This window comes from Anticarsia gemmatalis, chromosome 14 (genome assembly GCF_050436995.1).
Source record: "Anticarsia gemmatalis isolate Benzon Research Colony breed Stoneville strain chromosome 14, ilAntGemm2 primary, whole genome shotgun sequence".
Lineage (NCBI taxonomy): Eukaryota > Metazoa > Arthropoda > Insecta > Lepidoptera > Erebidae > Anticarsia > Anticarsia gemmatalis.
The window spans coordinates 2,308,246-2,332,784 of NC_134758.1; the positions used below are offsets into that span (position 1 = coordinate 2,308,246).

A 24,539-nucleotide genomic window follows, 5' to 3' on the forward strand; every position below is an offset into this window, starting at 1 on the left:
AAAATACCCTCAATAAACAAAATACAACAATTTAATCATCTCTCCAAGTGACGAGTACATCGTCAGTTCTATATCTCTGCGTGATGGTAGCGTCTTTGAAGTCCATCCTGACTCCCGCGGCGTGAGCGACGGCACCAGCGTGCGCTATCATGACGCCGTTGTCGATGCAGAACCGCTCGTCTGTCGCGAAGATCTTAGCGCCGCGTTCAGCACACATCACACCCATCATCTCTTGTAAACGCTCGTTGCAACCTACGCCGCCGACAAGCAGAACCTAGAATATTTATTAGTTGTACTAATATTGACTGACTATATCAAATAAAACTTATTTCAAGGCTATAACATAATTTGTGCTTAAAGTGCCGCGATTTCCTATACTCGGTAGTTGGTACTATGATACAAACATAAAATCAGGCCTTGTTCTTTGTTCCATATGAGTAGTAGAGACCAAAGAATATTATGTTAATACTATAATATGGCTTAAATAATTACTTATTTAAAAAAACTGATATTAATTTTATTAAAAATACATACATACCTACTGAATATTGCAATCAACATCTTGTGGGAATAAGTGCCAGTACAGTTTTAATATTAGCTATACATATAAGATTCTATTTGGAAAATTACCTCATCAGAACCACAATGTGCCATAGCTCTTTCAGTGATCTCAACTAACATAGCAAAGATTGTTTCTTGTAAAGAATAGCATAAGTCTTCAGGTGTATAATCTTTCAACAGTACATCAATCTTGTCCTCCATGTATGACAGTATGCCTGAGAAACTTACATCCATACCTAAGGCAAAAAAATAAGATTTAATATAATAATTTTATGCTCATTTTCTGAACCACATTTAGCAGTAGTTTATTTATTCAAACTGTCATGTTTACTGATAACCTACAGCTTAATGTACTTTAGAAACCTGGGGTTAGAACATTTCTCATTCATATTTTAGAGTAATTACTTTTTTGTGTAATACCTTTCACACAATAAGGGAGATGTAAGTATTTCTTTCCTTTTTTAGCAGCTTGTTCTATGTTGTATCCAGGGCTTGGTGCATTTGAGAGTTTTAATACTCTGGCAAATCTGAAAAATAGAACAGAGCATTGATGTTGAGCAATTATTTATTCATCTGCCCTACAACTATCTTCACAGATTTCTACCCAATGCAACAGAGTGCCATATTCATACATATGTATAAATATGCGCTCTGTTGCTGTTGCAACTTAGCCTAAATTAATAATATAATTAATTGTTTACCAAATTAACATGCTAAAGTTCAATTTCAAATGTTATTTTTATTAGAAAAATAAGAGTAATACATCATTAAAATTAATACTGCACATTATTCTTCATTCCATCATCAATGGTGGTTTATTTACTTTTTACAGCAGAAGACTATATAATTAAAACATGACAAAATATCATTTTCTTTACCTGTCCAGACAGTTACCAACAGCAATGTCAATGGTTTCTCCAAATATCCTGTATCTTTGCCTGGAGTATGCAATGATTTGTGTGTTACCTCCGCTTACATACAGTACAGTGGGGTTATTAGCCTTGGTGATTAACCTGCCCATTTCTATGTCTGATTAGATGATAAGGAATCATATTGAATATTTATAAGTCAATGATGTAGTTAATAATAACAAACTAAACTAAGTGTCTTTCTATCTATCTATTCAGCCCATATCTGCCCACTGTTGAATATTCTGCCCCATCAGTATGCCAGTTTTCAGTGTCTCTCTACAAAAATCTTATTTTAGTAGCTCTATATTAGTTATTGCAACATATTTTAATAGGATGGCATCATAATAAATGACAGAATCTTTTACCCTCACTTAAAATATATCAAATTACAAGCATATATATTTTTTTTCAAAGTACATATTAAAAGGATACGTCCAATGCAGTGATTGACGCCTAATATAGGTTTGTTCCACAGCTTGGCGCAGGTTCTTGCCACAATAGCCCCGACCATGAGCGGTGCGCCCATCCCGGGTCCTTTAGTGTAACACACCACGTCTATGTCTTTAGGGCTAATTCCCGATTGATCTATAGCTTCCTGTAGCACTGTGTGGATGTTTTCTTGATGATGCTGTGCCGTTTCTCGGGGCAAAAAACCTACAAATATTCTTAGTTTATTGTGTGTTGTGTTGCGCTTTTGATAAAAATGGTTAGTTTGCAAAGAAAGGAAGGCATATTTATGTAGACATTTTGCAAATATTTGCCCACAAGAGTCGTTTCTATTTACAATCAAAGCTGTATAAAAACTAACCTTCGCCGGGCGGTGTGATGTAAGTTCTCCTACAATTAGATAGGATTTCACCATCTTTAACAATGCCAATTCCAAGCTTGTTAGCGCTTCCTTCAATTCCTATGGCGATAACCATTTTATCCCTAATATAATGATAAATCCGAAAAATCCTTGTGCTCCGTATTGTTTACCAACAAATGTCAGTGTCAAACTGTCAAAAGTTTTAGACTCTTGTGTTTTCACTACTTTTTAAAGTTGGAGTCAAGGGTATTTAGTCGTTATTCAGACTCGAGTGGGTTATATTAGCTCAATCGAGCAGCCAAGTAGCATCTAAAAAGATTGTGTTCGATAATCTTAGATGTTATCAGTTTTTTAAATTATTCTTAACTTTAAGGCGAAGGGAATGACACCACAGTTTACTACATTTGTTACACAAAGCAATTTATTTTGATTTCGAATCGAATAATAGCAATGTTTGTCTTATATCAAAAAAGTATTTCATCTTATACAAATAAGCTTGGCACATCTATCACTATATTATTAAGCTTCAGTAATTTTGGCTTCTTCATTAACTTCGTCAACGAAATCAGCTAACATATCTTCTACGGTAATTTCTTTTGTAGTAATTTTTACTTCAATGTTTTCAACAATTTCGATTTTATCAACATTTTCGTCTGACTTCTCCTCAACTTCATTATTAACTCCATTCAATTTAAGTGGTTCTTCAACAGGTGTAACTGTAGAGTCAACATCCTGAGAGCTCTGTATTTTTTGACCACAAGTTATCTGAACGTCATCAGTATCATTAGTACTGGGTAGGTTTTCGTCATCCATTTTTTCTAGTGCTGTAACTGTGGTTTGAGCATCAGGATCGTAGACTACTTCCATAGATACATCGCTCTTGTCACTGTCTGCTGTAGCCGGTGACGGAGCCTGAGTTGCCGCTTCATGTATATCGATGACATCTTCGACATGTTTATTTTGAATATTCGTTGTTACTTCGTCTTGAGAGGTTGAAGGTACTGTAGCACTATCAGTAACATCAGTAACATCAGCAGTTACATCAGTTACATTTTGTTCATCCTCAACTTCAATTACGTTTGTGTCTTCATCTTCAGAAACTTGTTTTTCTTGTGGCTCTTCTACATTTTCCTGTTCTTCAGTTTGTTTGTCAGCAAGTATCTCGACGTCGGCTTCGTACTCGTCAACAATCTCTACATCTGTATTAGATCCACTGCTGATACTCAGATTGTCCGGGATCTCTGTGATGTCTGGAGTGTCTTGACGCGGTATCTTGCTCGACGGTTCGTCAGATATTGTGTACACATCGTCTTTTCTTGGAGGCATTCTGTGGAACATGATAAAGTTTAGTGACATCACATTATTCAAGTCTGAAGGAACATTGTTAGGAAACTGCCTGTATCATAGGACAATCCTTGAATTGGATTGGATGCATAGTTCCTATTTACACAACAGTCTGATGGACTCAAGGCCTGATGAAGACATCATTCATAAATAACACATCATTAGACCACCCACACACGGACATTTGATACCAAACTAAGCAAAGGTGGGATTTGAACCCACCTTTGCTTAGTTTGGCACCAAACATACAGTTTTTAACATGTAATTTACCTGTCTTTTCCCAACAATGCCTCCAATGCAGCTCTATTTCTCTCTGATGTCCTCTTTCGACTCTCCATACTGTTCTTTTCTGGTTGTGCATCTAGAGCGAAGGTGAGTGTTGGCGGCGAGCAGTGCAGTTGTAGTCTAATATCCAGTATCGCTTGGGAGCAGAATTTTTTGATCTGGGCAAAGAAATATAAATTGAAATTTGATAACTAACTCTACCCACTGTGACGGATTTTTTTTAAATCAAAGAACTCAGGTGTTCTTCTGTTCCCATGTCCCATGTTAAACTGTACTCCAATCAGTTTAGACTGATTTATGCATTAATATATTTGAAGCGCTCTTTTAACACGGACATTCTGCAGAAGTGGTCACTCTGTGCTATTTGAGCTGAGCGTCGCTATTAAGATATTAAGCCATGTCAGAGGCCCATATGCAACTTAAACAATTTGAAGACTAGGTTGACCACCAACCATACCATAAATAAATAAGTGTGGAAATATTGACTTATTAGTTCTAAAGTTGTTTATGCCCTGACCTCATCAGCGTCGCTGTTGATGAGCGTGCTGTACAGCTGCAGCAGGTAGTGCGTGGGCGGCGGCACGTTGCTGGCGCAGTTCTTGCGGCCCGCGTCCAGCGCGCGCAGCAGGCGGGCGCCGCGCGCCGGGCTGTGGGCGGCGATGTTGTAGCACTCGCGGACCAGGCGCTCGTGGAATATCTGCATGAGGAAAAAACATTTATAGCTAAACTTGTAAAAAGTACTTTTTTTAACCCTAGACTGTCCTACAGCTGGGCAAGTTAATCAATAACGCCATGAAAATTTAGTTCCGACTATGACATATCCATGTGAGATATCTTTTACTCAAAAATAAAAAAATGTAAATAAATTGTATCTTAAAATATTTAAACTAGCCAAACTTTGACATAATATCGTACCTTGTGTGTAGTGGGTTTTAAAAATATACCACACACTGTGAGGAATGTTTCGGCGCATTCTAAAGCTGCATTTGCTACTTCATCATTTGATTCTTCAGACCTGTGAACAGAAACAAGAAACATTTTAATATTAATTGTACAGAATATTTCATAAATATACATTTATTCCGTATGGGGTTCAATGACCTATCTAGCCGAGCGTGCCATAGACGCTGCCAAAGTAATTCATTGATCGGAATATTATTAAAAAAGGCATTGATTGAAAAGTTTTGAAAGAATAGAAGAAGGTAGAGGGAAGGAAAGAAGGCAAGGGGTTGTTCTTAAGCTTCTGCCTGTCACTATAGAAACAAGACGTGATTTGTTGTATGGTGTATTTATCTTTCTATCTCCTATGCATTAAATTATCTAAGTTATACTCACACAGTAGCCTTGTTCTTCTCTCCAGGCATGTGACTAGCGAGAGTACTCTGTTGCAGTGTTGTGTTGGCAAGCCTCTTACGCGCTTTCTTGCTTAAGTTCTTGGTGTATTGGTTGCTCATCTAAGAAATAAACAAATAATTGTTTCAAATAGAGGGCGTTAGAGAAACGTGAGGTTAAAGTATTTAAGAATTATTAGAAAGTGTAACTTCTTTGTTCAATTGTTTGGGAGTTTACACCTCAGGAATTACAAATTAACACGGCATGAAAAAGTGTATCACTATATGAATTCTAAATATTACCGGACCATAAATTCAATTGAATAACTGTCAAAGTGCAACATAACATATCATATATGTCCAAATCCCAAATTGGAAATGTCACATGTTGCACACCACAATAAAAATCAATTTAATAGCTCAAAACAATAATCTACAGTAACTCAAGGCCTAACCCTTCTCCCCCGTTTAGAAGGAGAACCATGCCCAGCGGTGGGACAGTAATGGGTTAAAAAAAGTAACTTACAGTGAGTTGTACGACTTTCCTAGGCGGTGTGATGTCGGTAACAATGTGCTTGGTGAGTTCATCTTCCCAGGAGCGCGCCTTGTCGTCTCCGCCCACGCGGTGCACGTGCAGGGTGCTCAGCCACTTGTTCAGACTGTTGTAGGCTGCGATACGGACCTTACTGTAGGAGAAAAAGGGTTAAAACTATGAATATTTTTTTTTGGTTGGACAACTCTTAACAATAATCTTATCTTGTAAGGTAGTGTAGTCTTACAAGCATACAAATAATGAACTCAAAAGTTTAATAAGTAACAAAACTATTATTTGTTATATGCAAAACTTGTATAGGAAATAAATTCATGAACTTGCACACTTTCGTTTAGTGGTCAGGTTGGTCATAAGTGTACTAAGAACAAAAAGTTATAAATAAATAAAAATAGAAAAATGAATACAAGTATAGTAAAGTGAAATTACCTTGATTCATCACTAGGATTGTCAGAACTCCATCGAAGTGTCTGCATAATACATCTAAAGACTAGAGCTGAAAATGGTAACAGGTTTGGACCCAGGCTGAAACAAAAATAAAACAACATTTAACATTTTCGCAAAAAAAAATCATCAGTTAAAGACTCATTATCACATCCTATGGATAACCATCGGTTAACTTATCAGACAGAGAAAGCTACAGTTAACATACAAAAACATCAATAATTATTCCACTTATTAAGCTAACTAGTGCATATTCTGAAGGAATGTAACTGGGTATAAAACATTATATTATTAGTCTTACCAAGATATCATGGCATCTAAAGTCCTAAGCCCCTGTATCTTGACAGTGGCAGCCTCTGTGACGTCAGTGTTGACATTGCTGGACACGCTCAGTGCTTGTATCACTACTTCTAGTATTATCTGAGGCTGTACTGGCTTGGCGACTGGGTATACTTCACTGTGGAAAGGAATAGTTTTATTAGAAATCGACTTTTATACTCACACTTTTTTAATGAGATTACCTGTGTCATCGGAATAATCTACATAATTTTGTGTAATAGATATTACTTTTGAGTTTAATTATAAATTATGGCTTCATCAAATTTAAAAAAGTTTGAAATTCTTCATCACTGGAGGATGAAGAAGATAATTCCGATGAGAGAACTAAGCCTCTTTACGCACTAGTGGTTAACGACGGGAGTAGCTAGCCGCGCGTTTATAGTTTCCACCGCCTGAAAATTCACGGCGTTCCAGTGTGTACAACATACGGCTGAATGTTAATCTCTCTTGTGGCTTATATAATGGTTAGCAAACAGTATCAGTGTATAGAAATTGTATACTTACACAAGCATAGCTTGAATGAACACAAAAATGTTTCTTAGTTTGTTACATAGCACTAAGTTCTTCTCCAAACTACTGCTGGCCTGTCCTTTCTTTACATTTAGTATCTGTTGCAAAGCTGTTGTGAGAGGGGCGTTTGTTAGCAAACTCGTGTCCAGTTTCTGAAAGAGAATACCATATAGAAATAAGTTGTTGTGTCATTTGTCTCTTGTATGAAAGTTGTTGTCCCTTGTATTGTAACCCTCTTATTCATAAACACACTTTAACCTATTTTAGTTAAAAAGCTACTATAATATGTTTTCTCTTTTTCATTTTGCTAAGGAGTGAAAGAAACAAAACACTTTATAAGCCTTTCATAACTTCATATGTTTTTATGAATAAGAGGGTTACTCTTTTCTAAGATGTAGTAGTGTAGGTGATAGTCTGGCCATTTATCAGATAGGCCACTGTCAGTTGTATAAGTCTGCAGGTCACTGATGTGCTAAATTCTGAATGTTGAATAGCTATGGTAGCTACGAACCTTGCATACTGGGCTCTATACAAAGTTGTTGGACTATAGAATGGAAAGAAAAAATACAATGGGTGTTACATGTCTGCCACTTGCATTCCTCTTTAAAACCTGTTTTTGTTTTTGGCTACTTGTTTGTAGTTATATTCAGAAACATTACTTTTAGTACATACAATGAAGTTTTCAAAGAAAATGTAAGCTCACCTTAGCATTCTTGTTGTTCTTGTAAATGTCAACAGTTTTAGCAAACAAAGCATCAATGAGTTTATGAGCTGTGTTACACAGTATGTTCATCTGTTCTCGCCAGCAATTCTTGGCTGTAGCTGCCTTGTCCTGAGAGGGGCGAATCTGTAACAAAGTAAATTATTATAACTTTTGTATTTATTATCAAATACAAAAGTTTCATTACACACATGTTGATACTGAGAACTCCCTGGTTAACTTCAGTAAAACATAGTCAAATTTATTAATACTATGGAAACTGAAGTGTTAATGGTAGCTTATTATGGTCCCACTGGGCAATAGCTTGATTCCATAATAAGAGAGCCTTTAGCCATGCGGCCATATCAAGTGCGAGTCAGGGACTTTGTATACCTTCAAGAATTATATCAATATATATTACAGTTTTATAGCAATTATAAATCTTACCTGTTGCAAGCCATGTGCACATTTTGCTGCCTCAATAACATTGTAGTAGTTTGGCGAATCTAAGAAGTGTAATAAGTAATTCTCTATAGTTGTTCTGTGTTGTGCGCAGTATCTCGGGAAACTAGAAATAAATATACACATGTTATGCTTGATTCATATCTACAAATATGTAGCAAAGGAGATATGTAAAAGTACAAGCCAACATCATCCTCGATGATTTAAAGTGTTCAATTCTATTAATATTATCATGAGGTCTGAATAAGAGTTAACATATTTTTAGAAATAGATAGCTATTGCTAAATGCAATGCAAGCGCTCTCGTGCCTATTATTCAATCAAACTCTTAGAAACCATAAGAACATTGACTTTATAAAAAAAATAGATTAAAAATAGATTAAGTTTAATTTAAATCCAACCAATACTATAGTCCCTGACTATAAGTTCTCAACTTAAAACCATATAATTATGCGTAAGGCATTACGCTTTTCAACTCTATGAGAACAAAGCACTGCAGCGATCGATACTGCAAGACAGTAAAATACATGTATGGCTTCCTGCACTGTGTACTTTTGCCATGCTAGTGATTTGTATATAACTAATAGGTTAAGTTACCGGGTTATAACGCTCTCTAAAACGTGCAGCCATATGTTGCAATTAACTTCCGTGTGTTTAGGGAGATTCTGGTAGAATGCAGTGATTATTTCCTTTACTGCGTCACTGTTGTTTGGATCCACATTACGGAGATTTTCAAGTATTTGACCTAAAATGTATGAGGTCAAAATTAATAACAAATAGCTACTTTAAGAACACATTTCAATGTGGAATGAAAATAGCATACTCATTGTGTCACTATTTTAAATATCTGCGACGTTGTACATAAGTTTTGAGTATTTTTCACATACTTTTTTGTGTAAACAATACACACGTACGATACAGCTTACGAAAACTCACGTTTTTTCGAATCTGCCATAAGATCTGACATTTATCTATGTATATGTCAGACACAAAAGATCAGACATGTTTGGTCTCGTTTTGTTTTCAATGGTTAGAAAGAGTAAAAACCTGTACTTATGATTTTAAAGTAGCTATAGTTTAGTCTGGAATGTTTATTCTTTATTGATTCCGATTGATTCCTTTGATACTGGGTCTTTTGGTACTAATGCTATTATTCCGATCAAGATTCGTGGGTGCTTTTTATATTGCCATAGGATTAAATTGAAATAAAAAAATGGGATAAACGTGTAAAACGAAATGTTGGCATGTAGGTTTATTTTGCCGTCTGTCAGGTTTCTGAACTGTGCCCTAAAATCTTTTGACAGAACGTTATTCACTCGCTAATGTCATTAGTTACGGGAAAATAGCAGAAGAAATTACGTTTGAGGCAGTTGGACTGTAAAGTAAACGCTTGTGTTCAAATTAGAATTTTTATTGTTTCAATTGTATACATTACAATTTTATTGCTCTAAAGTCTGAATCATCTATTGTAAGACGTGCAGCAACTGTGTGATTGCGGTTAGCAATGGCTACTTTGGAAGATAAAATTTTGGGTGAGAAACTACACAACTATTGTAGTAGCAGCGAAGATGAAGGTGGATCTGACGATGAAAGAAGTGGAGATGAGGAAGGAAACGCGCCAAAGTCACAGGTATCGGCTAGTGCAGAGCCACCACCAATTAATAACTGGACTGGACAGGCTAGTAATACTGGTCCAAAAGGAGTTTTAGAAGATTGGCGCCGATTCAAGCAATTAGAGGCGGAAAATCGTGCGGAATTAGCTAAAGAGCGTATCGCTCTAGCAAAGAAGTTGACACTTACTGTTAAGCCTGAACGCGAAGCCGCCCAGGACAAACAGATCGAAGAGCTAGAAGATGAATTGTCGGAACTGATGGATGAAGAATTTCTCCTGCAGTACCAGAAGCAGCGCATGCAGGAACTGATGACGCAGTTACAGAAGGTGCCTAAGTTTGGCACCCTCACTACTCTGAACACACAGGAAGAGTTCCTCAATGCCATAGACAAAGAAGACTCAAAGGTAACAGTTATTATTCACATTTATAACAGCAGTACCCGGGCCTGTGAGACTATGGATGGTTGCTTGAACCTGTTAGCTTCTGACTATCCAACTATTAAGTTCTGTCGCATAGCTGCAGACATGGCAGGCTTGAGTAGACACTTCCGTGTAGATGGAGTGCCAGCCTTATTAGTCTACAAAGGAGGTCAGATTATTGGTAACTTTGTCCAGTTGGCAACAGAACTGGGTAATGACTTTTATGCCACAGATGTGGAACGTTTCCTCATAGAATATGGTATGTTACCTGAGAAGTAGTTTGATAAATTGTATTTATAATGTGTAGCTTGTAATTTATTGACTTAATCAGTGCAAAATCTTTATTATTCCAATAATTTTTATAGGAATTTTATGTACACCAGTGGGCATTGAAGCTTGCAATAATTATGTTTGCTACTTGTGTATTGAGCATCTCATGTGTAATGGATGCTTTTATTTTTTTAAGAGATTATGTGAAGTTGATGTATGTTCAGAAATAAATTTGGTGTCTATCCATTAAATCTTAAAATAGTTGAGGAAACATGTGGTGTCTTTAGAAACTCATACCTACTTGTGTAGTGGTTAAAACAGTGTAAATGTACTTGTAAAGGAAATATTGTAGTATGTGATATTGATTCAGTTGTAGAAGGTATAATAAATATAAATTATTCTTCCATTGTTGAGTGGCTTATGTGTGCAGTTTGTTACAACCAAAGAAACTTGAAACATTTAAATATTTTGTAATACTTAGATCAAAGAAAATTCATACTATTTTATGATTGATGTTGTTTTGATGATTAACTTAAATTGCAGAAAAAATATTATAAAAGTAAGTTGATCAGCTAAATTAAAAGAAGGACCATATTAGGCAGCTTTCTAAATTAAATGGCCAATTCATAAAATATTATCTGGAAATAAAATAGTAATAACAAGTATGTTTTGCATGAGAATTTAATTTGAAATAAAGGCTATCAGAAACTAAGGTCACAATGACCTAATTTCCTTATAAGATATTAAACATGTTTTGTCTATCTACAAAACAGATAAAAAAGCTAGCTTTTATCTCCAGAAATGGACACATCACTTATTATTTTTGTATACCTACATTCAGATAAAAAAAACACACACAGAAGTCCTTTTATCCCAGTCTATGAAAGGTTTTTGGCTGACCAATATTATATCATAGATGCATGAGTAAATTTACAATATTACCTAACAATATTGTCAAACAAGGCCACTGTGTAATGAGTAATTGTGTTAAATTAATTTATGACTTTCCATTTACCTAAAGTGTGCCAGTAATATGAAATATAATTTAAGTAAACTTATGTCCATTTCACATGAATTAATAAATATATGTATTCATTTCTTAGCCCACCACACATGCCAAACAGTGTCTCAATGCTTGATGCATATACTTATGTTTTTTTTCAATCTGCTAGCAATTTAATAGTTCTTAATCCTTATTTCTAGTACTAGTGGATAATGTTTTTAGCAATATTTACAGCTAAGTTTGTAATGTTAGGATTTTGTCAGCCTTACTAGTTTGTAATATTTCTCAGTGTTGTGTTTCTTTCCCAATTAACTAATTTATTTTTTTAATTAAGAGATAGATCTAAGTTTAACCAGTTTAATGTGCTTACTTACACATTCATTTTAATACATTTTCGGGAATAACATTCACATTATTTAAGAATATTATGCATTTGATTTTTTAAATTAAGTACTTAGATTTTCCACTCGAAATAATTCTTACGACTAAAATGAGGGTTATTGTTAAAAGCGAGGCTCGCCACCATTAACTCCGCCTACCACACGATTTAGCGGGTGCTAATCTGTAATTAACTTTTTGAAATACCTCTATTATAGTAATATAATAAATTAGCATTTAATAAACGTGAATTTTACGTACATTTGGTCTTTTATTCATAACACTTACGCATTCCTTTATATAGAACGAGAAGTGAATATTAGTTCCCATAATAGTTGCGTACTTATGAGCACAAGCCATAACCGATGTTACCGAAGTTTGTCTACCGGAAATTATTCCGTAAGGTTCCGGAACTCTATACATTCCGACGCATAGTAATCAGTTTGATCGAATGCATTGAATGCACGTTGAAACTGTCATCACTTTTCATTATTTTCATAAGACATAAATAAGCATAACAGATTCGCGCACTTAAGCCGTACATAAATATATTTCGGTCAAACAAAATATTGGCCCGCGCGGGTGTTGAACCCACGACTCAGTACCTACGAGTGCCGCTACGTTATTTAGGTTATCGAATAAGTAAAACTTTCGTGTTTATAATTACGCACTTTTACTTAAAATATATTGCTACGGATACGCGATACGGCTCATAAACTCGAATGCTTACGACTATTATTTTTTGTGAGAAGTTAATGGTAGGCCTGCCTTAATACTTGGCACAGTAAGCGGTCAAACTCATATAAAACTCGAATATGTGAGCATATGAAGATTAGGTACTACCTACTATGGTTCGTTGTTAATCTAATTTAAATTGAGAGAATCCGGTAATCAAGACGAGAAACTTTAGATGGTGTCCAGTTAGTCTGTATACGATGTTCCTACTTGATACAACAAGAGTAGTTACAATAATTTTATCAAAAGAAAGAACGCAGCACTCACAGCTAAGTATCTTTAAATGTTATTCTATAAATCATAATATGCACTTGTTTCATGAAGACGCCTGTGAACTTTTTTATAGCATTACTCAACTGATTTTATCTTATGTAAGAATATTAGCGCTGCATGTGCTAGGAGGTTGGTAAACAGATAGGTACAAAATAATTTATGTAGTCAGGTGATTGATATTTTCATAGGTAAACATTTTACCTGGCTTCAACCATGCGTCGACTCATCAATAGCTAATACGTAAAAGCCTGTGTACCTACATTGTGTTCATTTGAGGACAAGCTGAACCGACACGATTATCTTTTGAGGAAAATTAAGAAACCGTGTCGTTATAACTCACCGTGACCAATTGCAATTTACCGCACTTGTTGTGTACGCAACAGTCTTGTGACAAGTTTGTTTTACTCACGAAGTTACTTAGCTGATGATTTGTTTTGTAAAGACGACCGTGTTTACTCATTTGCAGTTTACTATAGCTATGAGACTAGGCATTTTAAATTTCTAGACAACTAATCTCTAGATAACTGCTTACCTATTGATGATTATTATGAAGGGCCGGTAAACTGCAGCGTTGATTTTAATAACTACATACATACTTGCCTACTATTCTAAACTGCGTTAGCATAAAATAAAAACAGGGAAAACCAGTGACTTCGTGCCGCGTCAGGCACCTGCACCTCAGTAAAGTTTTTGACGAGCGTAGCCATAAATTAGTATGTCTTGTGTTAGTTATTATGGTAATAGCATTATACGTTGATAGCCTTAATGTGAAGGAAAATTAAGTTGATTGTATGGCTTCTGGACCCCACTGTTATCGCTTCGTTGCGTTTTGTTCGCTTGCCCGCGTTTACGCCTTTTTTTTTTTTTTTTTTAATAACCCATATCTGTCCCACTGCAGGGCAAGGGTCTCCTCCCAAACGAGGGGGAGGGGTTAGGCCTTGAGTCCACCACGCTGGCCAAGTGCGGGTTGGGGACTTATAAAATTAAAATAACTGTAACCTTGTGACGTGTTTTTACGTAAACCTACGGATAAACTCACGTGCGAAAAACAAATCAACATCCAATAATAACTCGAGTTGTTTTCGATTGAACAGATTTCGCATCACATGTGCAGATAACGGCTCTAGACTGGTGGTGCTAATTCTATCACTTTTGTATTGACTCAATGTCTGGCCCTGTTACTACTTGCCTTAGCGATGTGAAGTAGAGTTCAATTAATTTCCCCTACAATTACCATCTAACTGTCTCCGAACTAATTGCCGGCGGCAAACGCAGCTATTTTAAGATTGCAATGAAAGAAATGTAGAATTTGCATTTTATCAAGAACAGTTGAAATAGTCAGGATGTAATTACACTTTTATTTGCAATGGACAATGGACGTCTGGCGCAAAACATTGGCGTGGGAATGAGAGCCGACCACATTGCAATTAACGTCACAATCAGAATGTGAAATGAGGGGAAATCGCTGTCATACAGGGCTTTTACGAAATATGCACCTTCCTGTGAAGTTTAGTTGCCAGAGTTGGTAGAAAGTGAAGGAAAATATAAATCTAATAGAGTTTTAATGAAATTAAATGAAACATCCGAATCTTATCTAAATTAATTTATTAATGAGACAGAGTACTAGAAAAGTTATATAACCCTTATAATGAATTGTTCTTAAAATTATAAATCCTATGGGAACTTAAATACTATTACGCGCAACATGAAATACTCACTACATTTTCCAATAAGTATAAAGATTTTTGGTCATCTAAGGAATTGTTGACCTTTAACAGCAATAAACCGTAATATATTTATGTATAAAACTTGTATCGAACATCAAAACATTATGGTAGAAAACATTTAGTTTATGGTCCTATAGGTTATATAATATTGCTTGCGCTTTATTTATTACAATAGAGTGAGACCACAGTTAGCAGAGTTCAACGACTTCGTCGCTTATCTCTGTACGCCTGCGCTTGGGAGGTTTCATGGTGGGCTCGTCGTCGTCCTCTTCCACGATCTCCATGTCGCTGTCGCTGTCGTCCCGCCGTGAGGGCCCGGGCCTCGAAGGTCCAGGCTTAGGATCGCTCGAGTGGGATCCTCCGCCGTTCGACCCGTTCGTTTCCTTACCTTCCTGTGGCTTCGGCATCAACGCGTCGGGGTCTGTGACCAAACGCCACGACTTCTCTTCGTCTTCCTGTTGTAATCTGACTCTAACTTCAAAGTTTTGTAGAAAGTCGTCAACGAGTAACGCGCACCCATCGTTTAGGCCGATTTCTTCCAAAGTCTTGTCGTTGTTGTGGTCTGTTTCACCAGGCTCTGAAGACAGAACGACGAGACCCTTGCCTTCGACTGTGGCGTCGGGCGCCTGCATGTTCAGACCGTCTTTGAATGCTGCTGTGAGTTCTTTGAGCGTGAGCACCTTCAAGTTACAAGCGAGACCGACTTCGGGTTTCGATACGCACACGTAGCATTTTGGGTTGGGAGGAGTTAGTGCTAAAAAAGAAAAATAAATGTAAGCCCTTACACAATATAATAAAATAACGTGTTATTTTCAACTAATTAACATGGAAACTAATGCTATTAAAAATCGATTTTGAACTTCTAAACTAATTCAATGGGATTTATTAAAGCTATGGTAGATTTACTCTTTCTTTTGCCATAATTGCGATATCCAGCGATACACAGCAGAGCTTTAACGCACTGAAAACCGCACGATTTGCAGTCTCATTCCCTAAGCATATAACATCTAGTTTCTAGGTAAGTGGCATAGTTTTCTCCCCTTATTTATTGAGTATCTGGTGTATAGTATTTATAACTCCCACTTCAGATCGCCGCGTGGGTGTGATAGTATGAACATAATAAACAGCGTTTTAAATATAGCCTGTTTTTAAAACATCGTTTATCCGACTGAGAATATTTTAAGATTCTGTGAATTATTTGTTTGTTTATAATGTATCTTGTGGTAGGCTACGAGGTCATGTTTTTGATTGTAAACTAAATTTTTTTAATGTTATTCTGACTCACTATGAGTTTTTTTATGACAGCTTTCCTATGAATTATGTGCTTTGCGTGAATTTGTAAACAAACAAATCAGTCATCTTAAACTATAACCAGGCGCGAAACTGTTATTTGTATCATAAAAATATGTTTGTGGGGAACTAAAACTTGATATTAATAAGATAAAGATTAGATAATTTGGTCTATTTACTCTTCTTCATTCTGCAAATAACATTCCTACAACTTCGATTTCTTCACTTGAGTTTCTTATTTCCTAGTTGCATATTTTTGTATAAATATCCTATAGCGAAAATCTACACTACGTTGGTAAACGTTTTGAATACTGTCTAGCTGTAGGACAGTTTATAAGATGAAGGCAAAATTTTTGTTTCTACTGCTTGCAGTATACATTCTGGTCTACAAGAGAGGACTCTTGTCAGTCTACCCGCGCAGGCCTTTCGCATGTCATGTAGTTAGGAAAACTGCACAGGTAGACCGGAGTTGTATGGCTATGGGCCACTAGGCAGGGCGAAGCAAGCATCTTCTCCTTATCGTATGGTTAGTGGTCAACCTAGTGTCAAAGTTGTTCAAGCCGCCTTTGACATGGCTTAACGATTGCTATCGTAGTAGATAACAACCGGGACCGACTTTTAACGTGCCCTCCGAAGCACGGAGACGCCCAAATAAAATAACACTATGCGGTCACCCATCTTTGGAGTGACCGCGCCAGAGGTTGCTTAACCCACAGATCGTTTACCGACCGGTGAGCGCAACTGGGTATGGGCGCCTCGAAGCAAGCATGAAAAAGCAATATTATTGGACGTAGGTACTAACTCTTCTCCGGCACGAACAGTTGTCCGCGATGGTTGACCTTGGGCCGCAGGTACACGCTGGTGCAGGTGTCCAGCTCCCCGCGCAGCACGGACTGGGCGCGCAGCACCGCCAGCCCGGCCACGATGGCGTTGGCCGTCGCTATAGCCGGGATTATGTTGCCTGCCATCGCTGGAGGAACCAAATTGTTAAATTAGTTACTTTGTTTATTATTTTTTGATTTTGTATTAGTCAAATTATAGAATACTTAGACTAGTTTCTCAGTGACTTGAATATTTTTGTATTTTTCTACAATTTCTGGGCGACAGCTAATGAATGATGAAGAGGCAACCATTAAGTTTGAACAACTAAAATTGATAATTTGATAAGCAAAAATGCAGACCTTCTACTTTCAAACTATGTTTTATAACTGTGTACTTTTTGCATGGTGTACCTGAACTTTAAAGTTCCTCTAAAAATGATTAAATTAGTTACAAAACTAAGTCAATTTCGTTCTTACACTTGATCTCAAAACGCGATTTGAGCGGTATATTGAATATGTGCGCGCGTATGTTAGCACAGGCGGTGACGAAGTCCATGGCGCTCTTCTCGTCCTTGTCCCACACCAGGTGGTCGCCGTCCGGACGACTCTTCAGATCCTTCTGCAAAGCCTTGCAGCTTGCTGCAAATACCTGAAGGAGAAAACAACGATTTTATATATATTTAAGGTGTCAAAATAAATGGTTGAAGGTTGAGGTATTAAGTATTTTAAGGAGGTTTCCCTGAGCAAAATAACATGGTAAGGGATAGGTTTATCAGTGTGGTAGAGAATTCAACAGCTCATTGGAAGAATGAATTTAATTACCACTTTAAAAAGGTTGACAAGCAACAGATTTTAACATGTACTTGATGAGATTCAATAGGAATTGTACAACAATTACCTGTGCACATTCATACACTGACCAAACTCTTTGATCAGGCAGACCAGAATGTTGTGCTGGAGCATCATCCTTTCCTGGCAAGTTGTTCCACACCAAAGGCGTAGGCGGGCGACGTTTCTTCCAAAGATTCTCCATAGACAACAAGTAACTTATATCATCACCAAAGAGTTTGCCAAACAACTTTTCAGCATCATAATTTGTTTCAGCAGCCCATGCTCTGGTGCTCTTTCTTTCAACATTTCCTGCAGTATTCCCTTCTGTTGAAAGTGCTGATGCACCGGCTTCCCCTGCAGCTTCAGGGTCTGCAGTATCAGGACTGACGTCTTGGTCAGGGTCCTCTTCCCCAAACAACTGGTTGAACAAGTGCTTAGCCCATACAATGCAGTGTATCGGCTCTGAAGGTGTGTTACGAATTGTGCAACCAGGGAATGACTTCTGTGGTGCTTTAGGCTGGCATTCATAGCATTGAGTTCGATTTTTCTTTATCAGTTCCACCTGAGGAAGAGTTACTGTTTAAGTTACAATATTTAAAAAAACATATGTTTACTTTTTAAAGTAATTGGATGTTTATCTGCTTGGAAGATTACATGTATAAAGCAAATATAGTGAAATCCACTATTTAGATCAAAGAAGGTAATTTAAATAATTCTATTAGACTAGATTCTATTTTAACTTTTTACAAATTGTTATGTACTTCTAGTTTTATTTGCTGTGTGGTTGTGACTTCTAACAGAAAGATCTATTAGCATTGTGGTTAGTGTACACTTGGTTTTTGCAAAGGAACACAAACAATTGATATGAGCTTCATTTGGGTACCAAGTAAGTTACAAAAACAGTTTTGTGCCAAGATCTACCGCAGGTTGTGAGTGTTTGTTGATTTAATGGTAATTTTCTTAAAAGTACATAAACTAAATGATAATATTACCTGTCCAGCATAACCAGCAGTGCCAGTTTCAATGAGTGGAACATCAGCAGCCAGACACATGCGGTTCACATGGTTACGTGCCACACGGTTGTCCAGTGCATTCATCACAATGTCAAACTGCTTGAAGTAGCTCACTCCAAATACATTGCTGAAACATTGAGATTTTTCTATTAAATAATGAGACAAGGCCTTGAATGTTAAATGTAATTATTAATTATATGTATATAGATTTTCACAAACATATTTTTGTTTTTTAAGTAATGCAACTCACAATAGGTGTTATTTATAGTCCTGTGGTGACACACTATCTAATTGGACAATTCTGACACTAAATTAAGAAGTACAGGAGGTAGAATAACGTAATATAGTATGTATTTTTAGTGCTTTAATATTTCTGTAGTACTTTTTTATAGTTGTTGTTTATTTAGGGAGTTTGTTTACTAGTATGTTACTTGAGTCAAACTATTTTAGCAATGTAGTGACAATAGCCATAACTTTCACCACCTAAGTAGATTCGTTTATTGAGAATAAAATTGCATCTTTCACATAAAGTAACTAGATCATTAATATTTATATTTTTGCAGACCTTACGAAAAATAAACAATGGCGACATTTCAAACATTGAGAAAGTATTATTTTTTAGTAACTTACTTGATCACGCTGTCGTGATGTGCGATAATATTGACATTAGGGTTGAAGCTCAGGGCACTGTCCTTCGCTACTTGAGCTTTTGACTTCCCGACATGCTCCTTGTGGAACAAAAACTGACGATTTAGATTGCTTACGTCGATGGTGTCAAGGTCGATCTGAAATAATAACACCAAATTAATCACTATTCTAATCAATCAATACCAATCTAATAATAAAACGCAATAAAACCTACGATTTCAATGTATGGGAAGCCGGTAAGCACGAGATTTTTCAATATCTCACAACCTATGCCGCCGGCCCCGATAACCAAAATCTTAGAATTGGCGATGGCTTCTGTCAATTTCTCGTCGAAAACGCCTGCCACACGAGCCACCATTTTAGTTCTAATAAATAACACAGCTTTCAAGAAAACAAAATGGTTATTTGCAGTTTTATTATAATTTTACAACGTAAACGTTAGCGAGGACTCATTAGTCAACTGTCAAAATTGGCGTCAGTTCCTTGCACGTTCGAAAACTGTAACAATTTTGCAAATAAAAAATCTTGTTTTTTGTATCGTCATCCATTATTTATTTTAAAATAAAATATAAATATTGGTTCCCTAATTACTAGGACTATTTTTATTCAATATCAGCAGTATTTTTAATAACATTTCCTAACGCATTCTAAAAGTGTTAAGTTTCGGTTTTCGAACGAAGACTTCTCGTGCGTTTAGTTACATGTTGATTTTTGTACATATCGTAAAACGTTACGCTTTTTTACGGTAGTCTCAAAATGTAAATATAATACATCCTTTCTTAAGTAATTTGAGCTAAAATAAATGAATAACTTTCCTGTAACTAATCGGTTTCACCTTGGGGTATCTTATAAAGGTACACAGTTAATAATATCTGAGTGACTTTCAAGTTAAGACCATTTATTTGGCTATTGTAAGATTCTGCATATACCTATCTAGGATAGATTATGAAATTAATAGGTACTCTGTTTTTCTACTTTGCTAACTGCTAGAGCAAAAAATGCTTACAAAAGGTGTTAAGATTCGATAGACATTTGTGAGAAAAAAACGATTAAATAAAATCTAATAATAGAATAGAGTGCCATACATAACTACACCCATCTTGGCAACATAAAAATAAAAATCGTTTTACGTGGCATGCTTTCAAGTTTATGGAATAGCACTCACAGGTTTTATATTAATAGAGTGCAATATAGTCTGCTGCCTAGCCATTTAGAATATTTATAAGTACCTTACTATAAAGGGAACCTTGCTGTAGTTATTATCTCGAAACAATGGATACAAAGTTGAAAAATAATGGTGACAGTAAGGATATTATTATATTTACCGCACAAATACGCCATTCCATTAAATATTACAGTCAGTTAAATGATACTGATTGTGGCAGGTTACAGGTTCGATTCCGGCTAGTACACTAATAATTTTATATGATTTCCACGTCTCTAGTAACAATAGCATCATGGTTTATTAATTAAACTTTATTAAAAAAAAATAGCAACTAGGGACATTAACCGAAAATAAACCCAAAAGTGTCTAGAACTAGCTTTCGGTATAGCTTCTGATTTGTGGATCACAATAATTACAATCGCTTTACAGAAAACGAGCCCCTAAGTTTTTGAAAGTAAAAAAAAAGCTTGATAGAGAAACGCAGGTGACCTCTGCTGTCCCGCAGTTTAATAACATTTTGAAGTGTAAAAGGCAGCCTCGTGTTCGGGTGGGCGGCTCAGTCCACGCCGGCGGTTTGATCGCAGCCCCTCTAATCCGATTGTATCCGTGGCTACCGACCTTAAATTGCTATTTAGCTGAATGTGCCAAATTCAGGGATGATGTCGGATAATCTATTTCGGAGCTCGTTTGTTTTGTGGGCAGATAAAGATGTGTACGGATTATGCTATAAATATTTTTTCTCAGAATATACTTGAAAGCACTCTAATATAGAAGAGAAATCTTAAAAGCGTAAGTAGCTACCTACTCTTAAGTGGGGAAATCGATAAAATGGTTGGCAGATACCTACCAAGCAACCGACCCACTGTGTTCTATCTCAGATTTGTATATTTGTATAAATTAATATTTGTCGCAAACTTTTTGGTTGGCCATTAAAATTAAATTATGTATTTATCAAAGGATGTTGTTCCAAAATGACATTTCAGTCAGCGTAGTCAGCTGTCCACAACCACAATGTATTTTTTATAATTATTTATTAAACATGTTAGAATCGGATATTAATATAAGCAAAATTTACGATAGAAATAACAATTTAATTATTGTCATTAATTAGATCAGATTTTTAGCTTTCCTCTCTGAAGTTTTTTTCTTTAGTTTAATCAAACATGGGTCCGAAGAAAGGGAAAGAGAAGCCAGGCAAGGGTGGCAAGGAAGCCCCGGCCGCCAAAGGCGCTATGGGTCCTCCTCCGAAGCCGAAAAAAATTCCACCACCTCCAGCTTGCTTTAGACCTGAAGACATTGCTAGGTTTAAAGAGGTGTTCAAGTTACATGACGAGGATAATATTGACAAGGTTGGTGATATAATATTTGACATGATACTTAGATTTAATGTCTGTCTAGTCAACAAAATTTACCTGGCGTGGCAAGGAGTATTAGCTTCTGTTTATTCAAATTTAAAGTTGGTGCTAGTTTATAGTCCACAAGTCGTATCTCCAACCTTTTTCACTGTTTATAGGTGCCTATCGACGACATTCCGATTATGCTCAGAAGACTTGGATTCAATCCAAAAACAGCTGAAGTACAGAGCATGTTTGAACAGTTCCTCGAAGATGATCTCGTCGACACGGTAGAGTTCCATGAGTTCCTGTTCATGATAGAAGCTAAAATGGGCATGGGAGACGACTTCGAGATAGGTATAGTCAGAGCCATAAGGGATTTAGGCCATGATGACGAAGAAACCGGCTTCGTAGACTTTGAGACTTTTCGAGAGGAACTGATGAGCTGGGGCGAGCCTCTTGGCGAAGTTGAATTCATGGACTGGATCAAACTGGCTATAAAAGACAAAACTCTTAACATGGAAGACGGAAGGTTTTGTTACGGCAAGTTTATAGAGAATATGAATAATAAGGATCAAAGATTCTTCAAGGAGCCTGTCAACTTCTTCAAGTTGGACCAGAAGACGTTGGCTGAGATGGCTATGAAGAAGGCTCAAGAAGAGAAGGAGGAACAAGAGAGGAAGGAAGCTGAGAAGCGCGCCCGAGACGAGGCCAGGAGACAGAGGATGATCGCGGAGGGACTCCTGCCACCTGACTAAATTCTGTTTGACTGAGTTTATGTTTTGTTTTCCGTGTGAAAGTGAATTGTGACAATAAATTGGGCTGAATTATATTTTTATTTTCTTTATTACGGCCAGTTTCTTATTTGATGAAGAAACTGGACGATAGTAATTTCTATAAAAACTGCTAAAAGATTGAAGTGCTTGAAATTAATAAATGACTAGAAACAAAATAGGAAGGGACATTTTATTATTAAAATAGGAAAATAATTTTCTTGTGCGTGCTTGAATATAAATGCAAATGAGGCGATATAAACTATCAAGTATTTTCTGCAACGAATGGCCATTATAATAAACTATACCTTTCTCATTAAAATAACTTTGAAAGGTGTTGCTTCAGGCAAAGTAGCAGGCGTAAATCCATATCCATACTAATATTATAAATGCGAAAGTAACTCTGTCTGTCTGTCTGCTACTCAATCACGCCTAAACTACTGAACCAATTTGTATGAAATTTGGTATGGAGATATTTTGATACCCGAGAAAGGACATAGGCTACTTTTTACCCCGGGAAAATTACGCATTTCCCGGGAAAATTCAAGTGGCGAACTAAGTCGCGAATAGTCAATATTATAATGACATTGAAATAACAACATTCCGTTGTCATGGCAACTGTTTTAATGGCGGATATGCCTTAGCGCGACTTCGTTATAAGAGATATAAACAATTTTGAGAATATTTTTCGTGAAAAAACAGCATAATAATATGTTATATCATCACGCTACGACCAAAGGAGCAGAGTAACAGTAAAAAGTGTTACAAAAACGAGGAAAATTCTGACCCATTCTCTCTTATGTGACGCAAGCGAAGTTGCGCGGGTCAGCTAGTAAGTTATAGTTTAATTAGACTTTAGTATAATATGTTATTTTATCTCAGGTGTTTTTAAATAATTCTGCAACGTGCAACTACCATATCTTGTTTTCTTCAACGTATGGGTAGAGCTAAAGGTCCTCACTGTCCTCAGTCATTTTAAATACAACAATTTGGATAAGTATTATTAGTTACCAAATTATCAACTATTAACATTATAAACTAATTTCCACAGCCTATACGAAATCAACTTTAGCATAAAGTTAATTCACCGAGCTTGCGTGTAATATGATATTCGAATCAATGAAACTAAAATGGAAAAGAATGTTACTAAAATAAAGCCCTTTCTTAGTGACTCTGCTATTGGACGGGCGGCGCACACGACGCTGCCTTTGCCTCCCTGCACTGTTTGATGTACCTACTTTGATCTATCCCGCCAGTGCCCCCCGAATCGGCGACCTTGACACAGTACACTCCGCGCGCCAAAAACAAAAAAAATAAGTTTATAACCTTATGCAAAAGGAAGCTTATTTTATGGTTTTTGTTTTAGTTTTTAGTCTTTTTAGTGTAATTAAATGGTAATACTAAGGTACTGCTTTGTGTAATAAGGACATTTATTAAGGTGTGAGTGTTTGACCCACTGCGATTAGGACGCCATAGTGTTTTTGATGGTTTATCATTATTAGGTAGGTAATGAGTGTGTGTTAATTTTGATGCTTATTAATAATAAAAGTTATGTATTACGTTCCTTGGATTCGGCGGGAGATTTGTTATTAGCAAAGGGTGCGCGATACCGATTAGCACTATGTAGGCAACCGTCCAGATTGCGGTCTCATTTAACACATCAAAGTTTAAGCATTATGCATTGCTTTTCCAAAATAAGTGCTCGAAGTGATTAGTGATGAAAAATTAGTGATAATAACTCGAAAGTAAGTAGGTCATGCCGTAAGAAGTGTCAGTGTCGTCACAGGATCGAGACGCGCCGGCGCCGGTCTCGCGAGTGTGCTTTGATAAGTTGCCGCTGTTGCTGTTGCTCCAGCGTACGCGTAAGTACCTACCTACCTATTAATTTGTAGTCATGGCGGGAGGATACGCTTAGTATAACTATAAAACGCAAAAAATGACAGTCAAATATATAGGTAATCAAATTCAGATGTATTTATTGCGTAAAATTTGGTTACAGACA

At 36.5% G+C, this 24,539-nt stretch overlaps 5 protein-coding genes across 5 annotated transcripts; 2 read left to right on the forward strand and 3 right to left on the reverse strand.

The window, feature by feature from the left end:
* Positions 1 to 13: 13 nt before the first annotated feature.
* Positions 14 to 2,459, reverse strand: Tcs3 (Probable tRNA N6-adenosine threonylcarbamoyltransferase Tcs3). Its single transcript, XM_076122806.1, has 6 exons — positions 2,281 to 2,459; positions 1,905 to 2,126; positions 1,440 to 1,590; positions 982 to 1,088; positions 631 to 797; positions 14 to 274 (listed from the first exon to the last, which is right to left on the reverse strand). The coding sequence occupies exons 1-6, from the start codon at positions 2,393 to 2,395 to the stop codon at positions 32 to 34; spliced, it is 1,005 nt and encodes a 334-aa protein (XP_075978921.1). The 5' UTR covers positions 2,396 to 2,459; the 3' UTR covers positions 14 to 31.
* Positions 2,460 to 2,674: 215 nt separating this feature from the next.
* LOC142978462 (proline-, glutamic acid- and leucine-rich protein 1-like) lies at positions 2,675 to 9,216 on the reverse strand. Its single transcript, XM_076122926.1, has 13 exons — positions 9,068 to 9,216; positions 8,842 to 8,989; positions 8,231 to 8,351; positions 7,787 to 7,930; positions 7,078 to 7,235; positions 6,536 to 6,691; positions 6,220 to 6,315; positions 5,767 to 5,926; positions 5,245 to 5,363; positions 4,825 to 4,924; positions 4,427 to 4,606; positions 3,895 to 4,067; positions 2,675 to 3,607 (listed from the first exon to the last, which is right to left on the reverse strand). The coding sequence occupies exons 1-13, from the start codon at positions 9,069 to 9,071 to the stop codon at positions 2,800 to 2,802; spliced, it is 2,367 nt and encodes a 788-aa protein (XP_075979041.1). The 5' UTR covers positions 9,072 to 9,216; the 3' UTR covers positions 2,675 to 2,799.
* Positions 9,217 to 9,556: 340 nt separating this feature from the next.
* LOC142978115 (phosducin-like protein 1) lies at positions 9,557 to 12,189 on the forward strand. Its single transcript, XM_076122405.1, has one exon. It carries the CDS (start codon positions 9,749 to 9,751, stop codon positions 10,553 to 10,555), a length of 807 nt encoding a protein of 268 aa, XP_075978520.1. The 5' UTR covers positions 9,557 to 9,748; the 3' UTR covers positions 10,556 to 12,189.
* Positions 12,190 to 14,523: 2,334 nt separating this feature from the next.
* Positions 14,524 to 19,734, reverse strand: Uba2 (Ubiquitin-like activating enzyme 2). The gene is made up of 7 exons (XM_076122404.1): positions 19,480 to 19,734; positions 19,248 to 19,402; positions 18,597 to 18,744; positions 17,672 to 18,166; positions 17,251 to 17,422; positions 16,755 to 16,922; positions 14,524 to 15,416 (listed from the first exon to the last, which is right to left on the reverse strand). Exons 1-7 carry the CDS (start codon positions 19,621 to 19,623, stop codon positions 14,851 to 14,853), a joined length of 1,848 nt encoding a protein of 615 aa, XP_075978519.1. The 5' UTR covers positions 19,624 to 19,734; the 3' UTR covers positions 14,524 to 14,850.
* Positions 19,735 to 21,418: 1,684 nt separating this feature from the next.
* LOC142978456 (uncharacterized) lies at positions 21,419 to 22,691 on the forward strand. The gene is made up of 2 exons (XM_076122920.1): positions 21,419 to 21,779; positions 21,944 to 22,691. Exons 1-2 carry the CDS (start codon positions 21,594 to 21,596, stop codon positions 22,520 to 22,522), a joined length of 765 nt encoding a protein of 254 aa, XP_075979035.1. The 5' UTR covers positions 21,419 to 21,593; the 3' UTR covers positions 22,523 to 22,691.
* Positions 22,692 to 24,539: the final 1,848 nt, after the last annotated feature.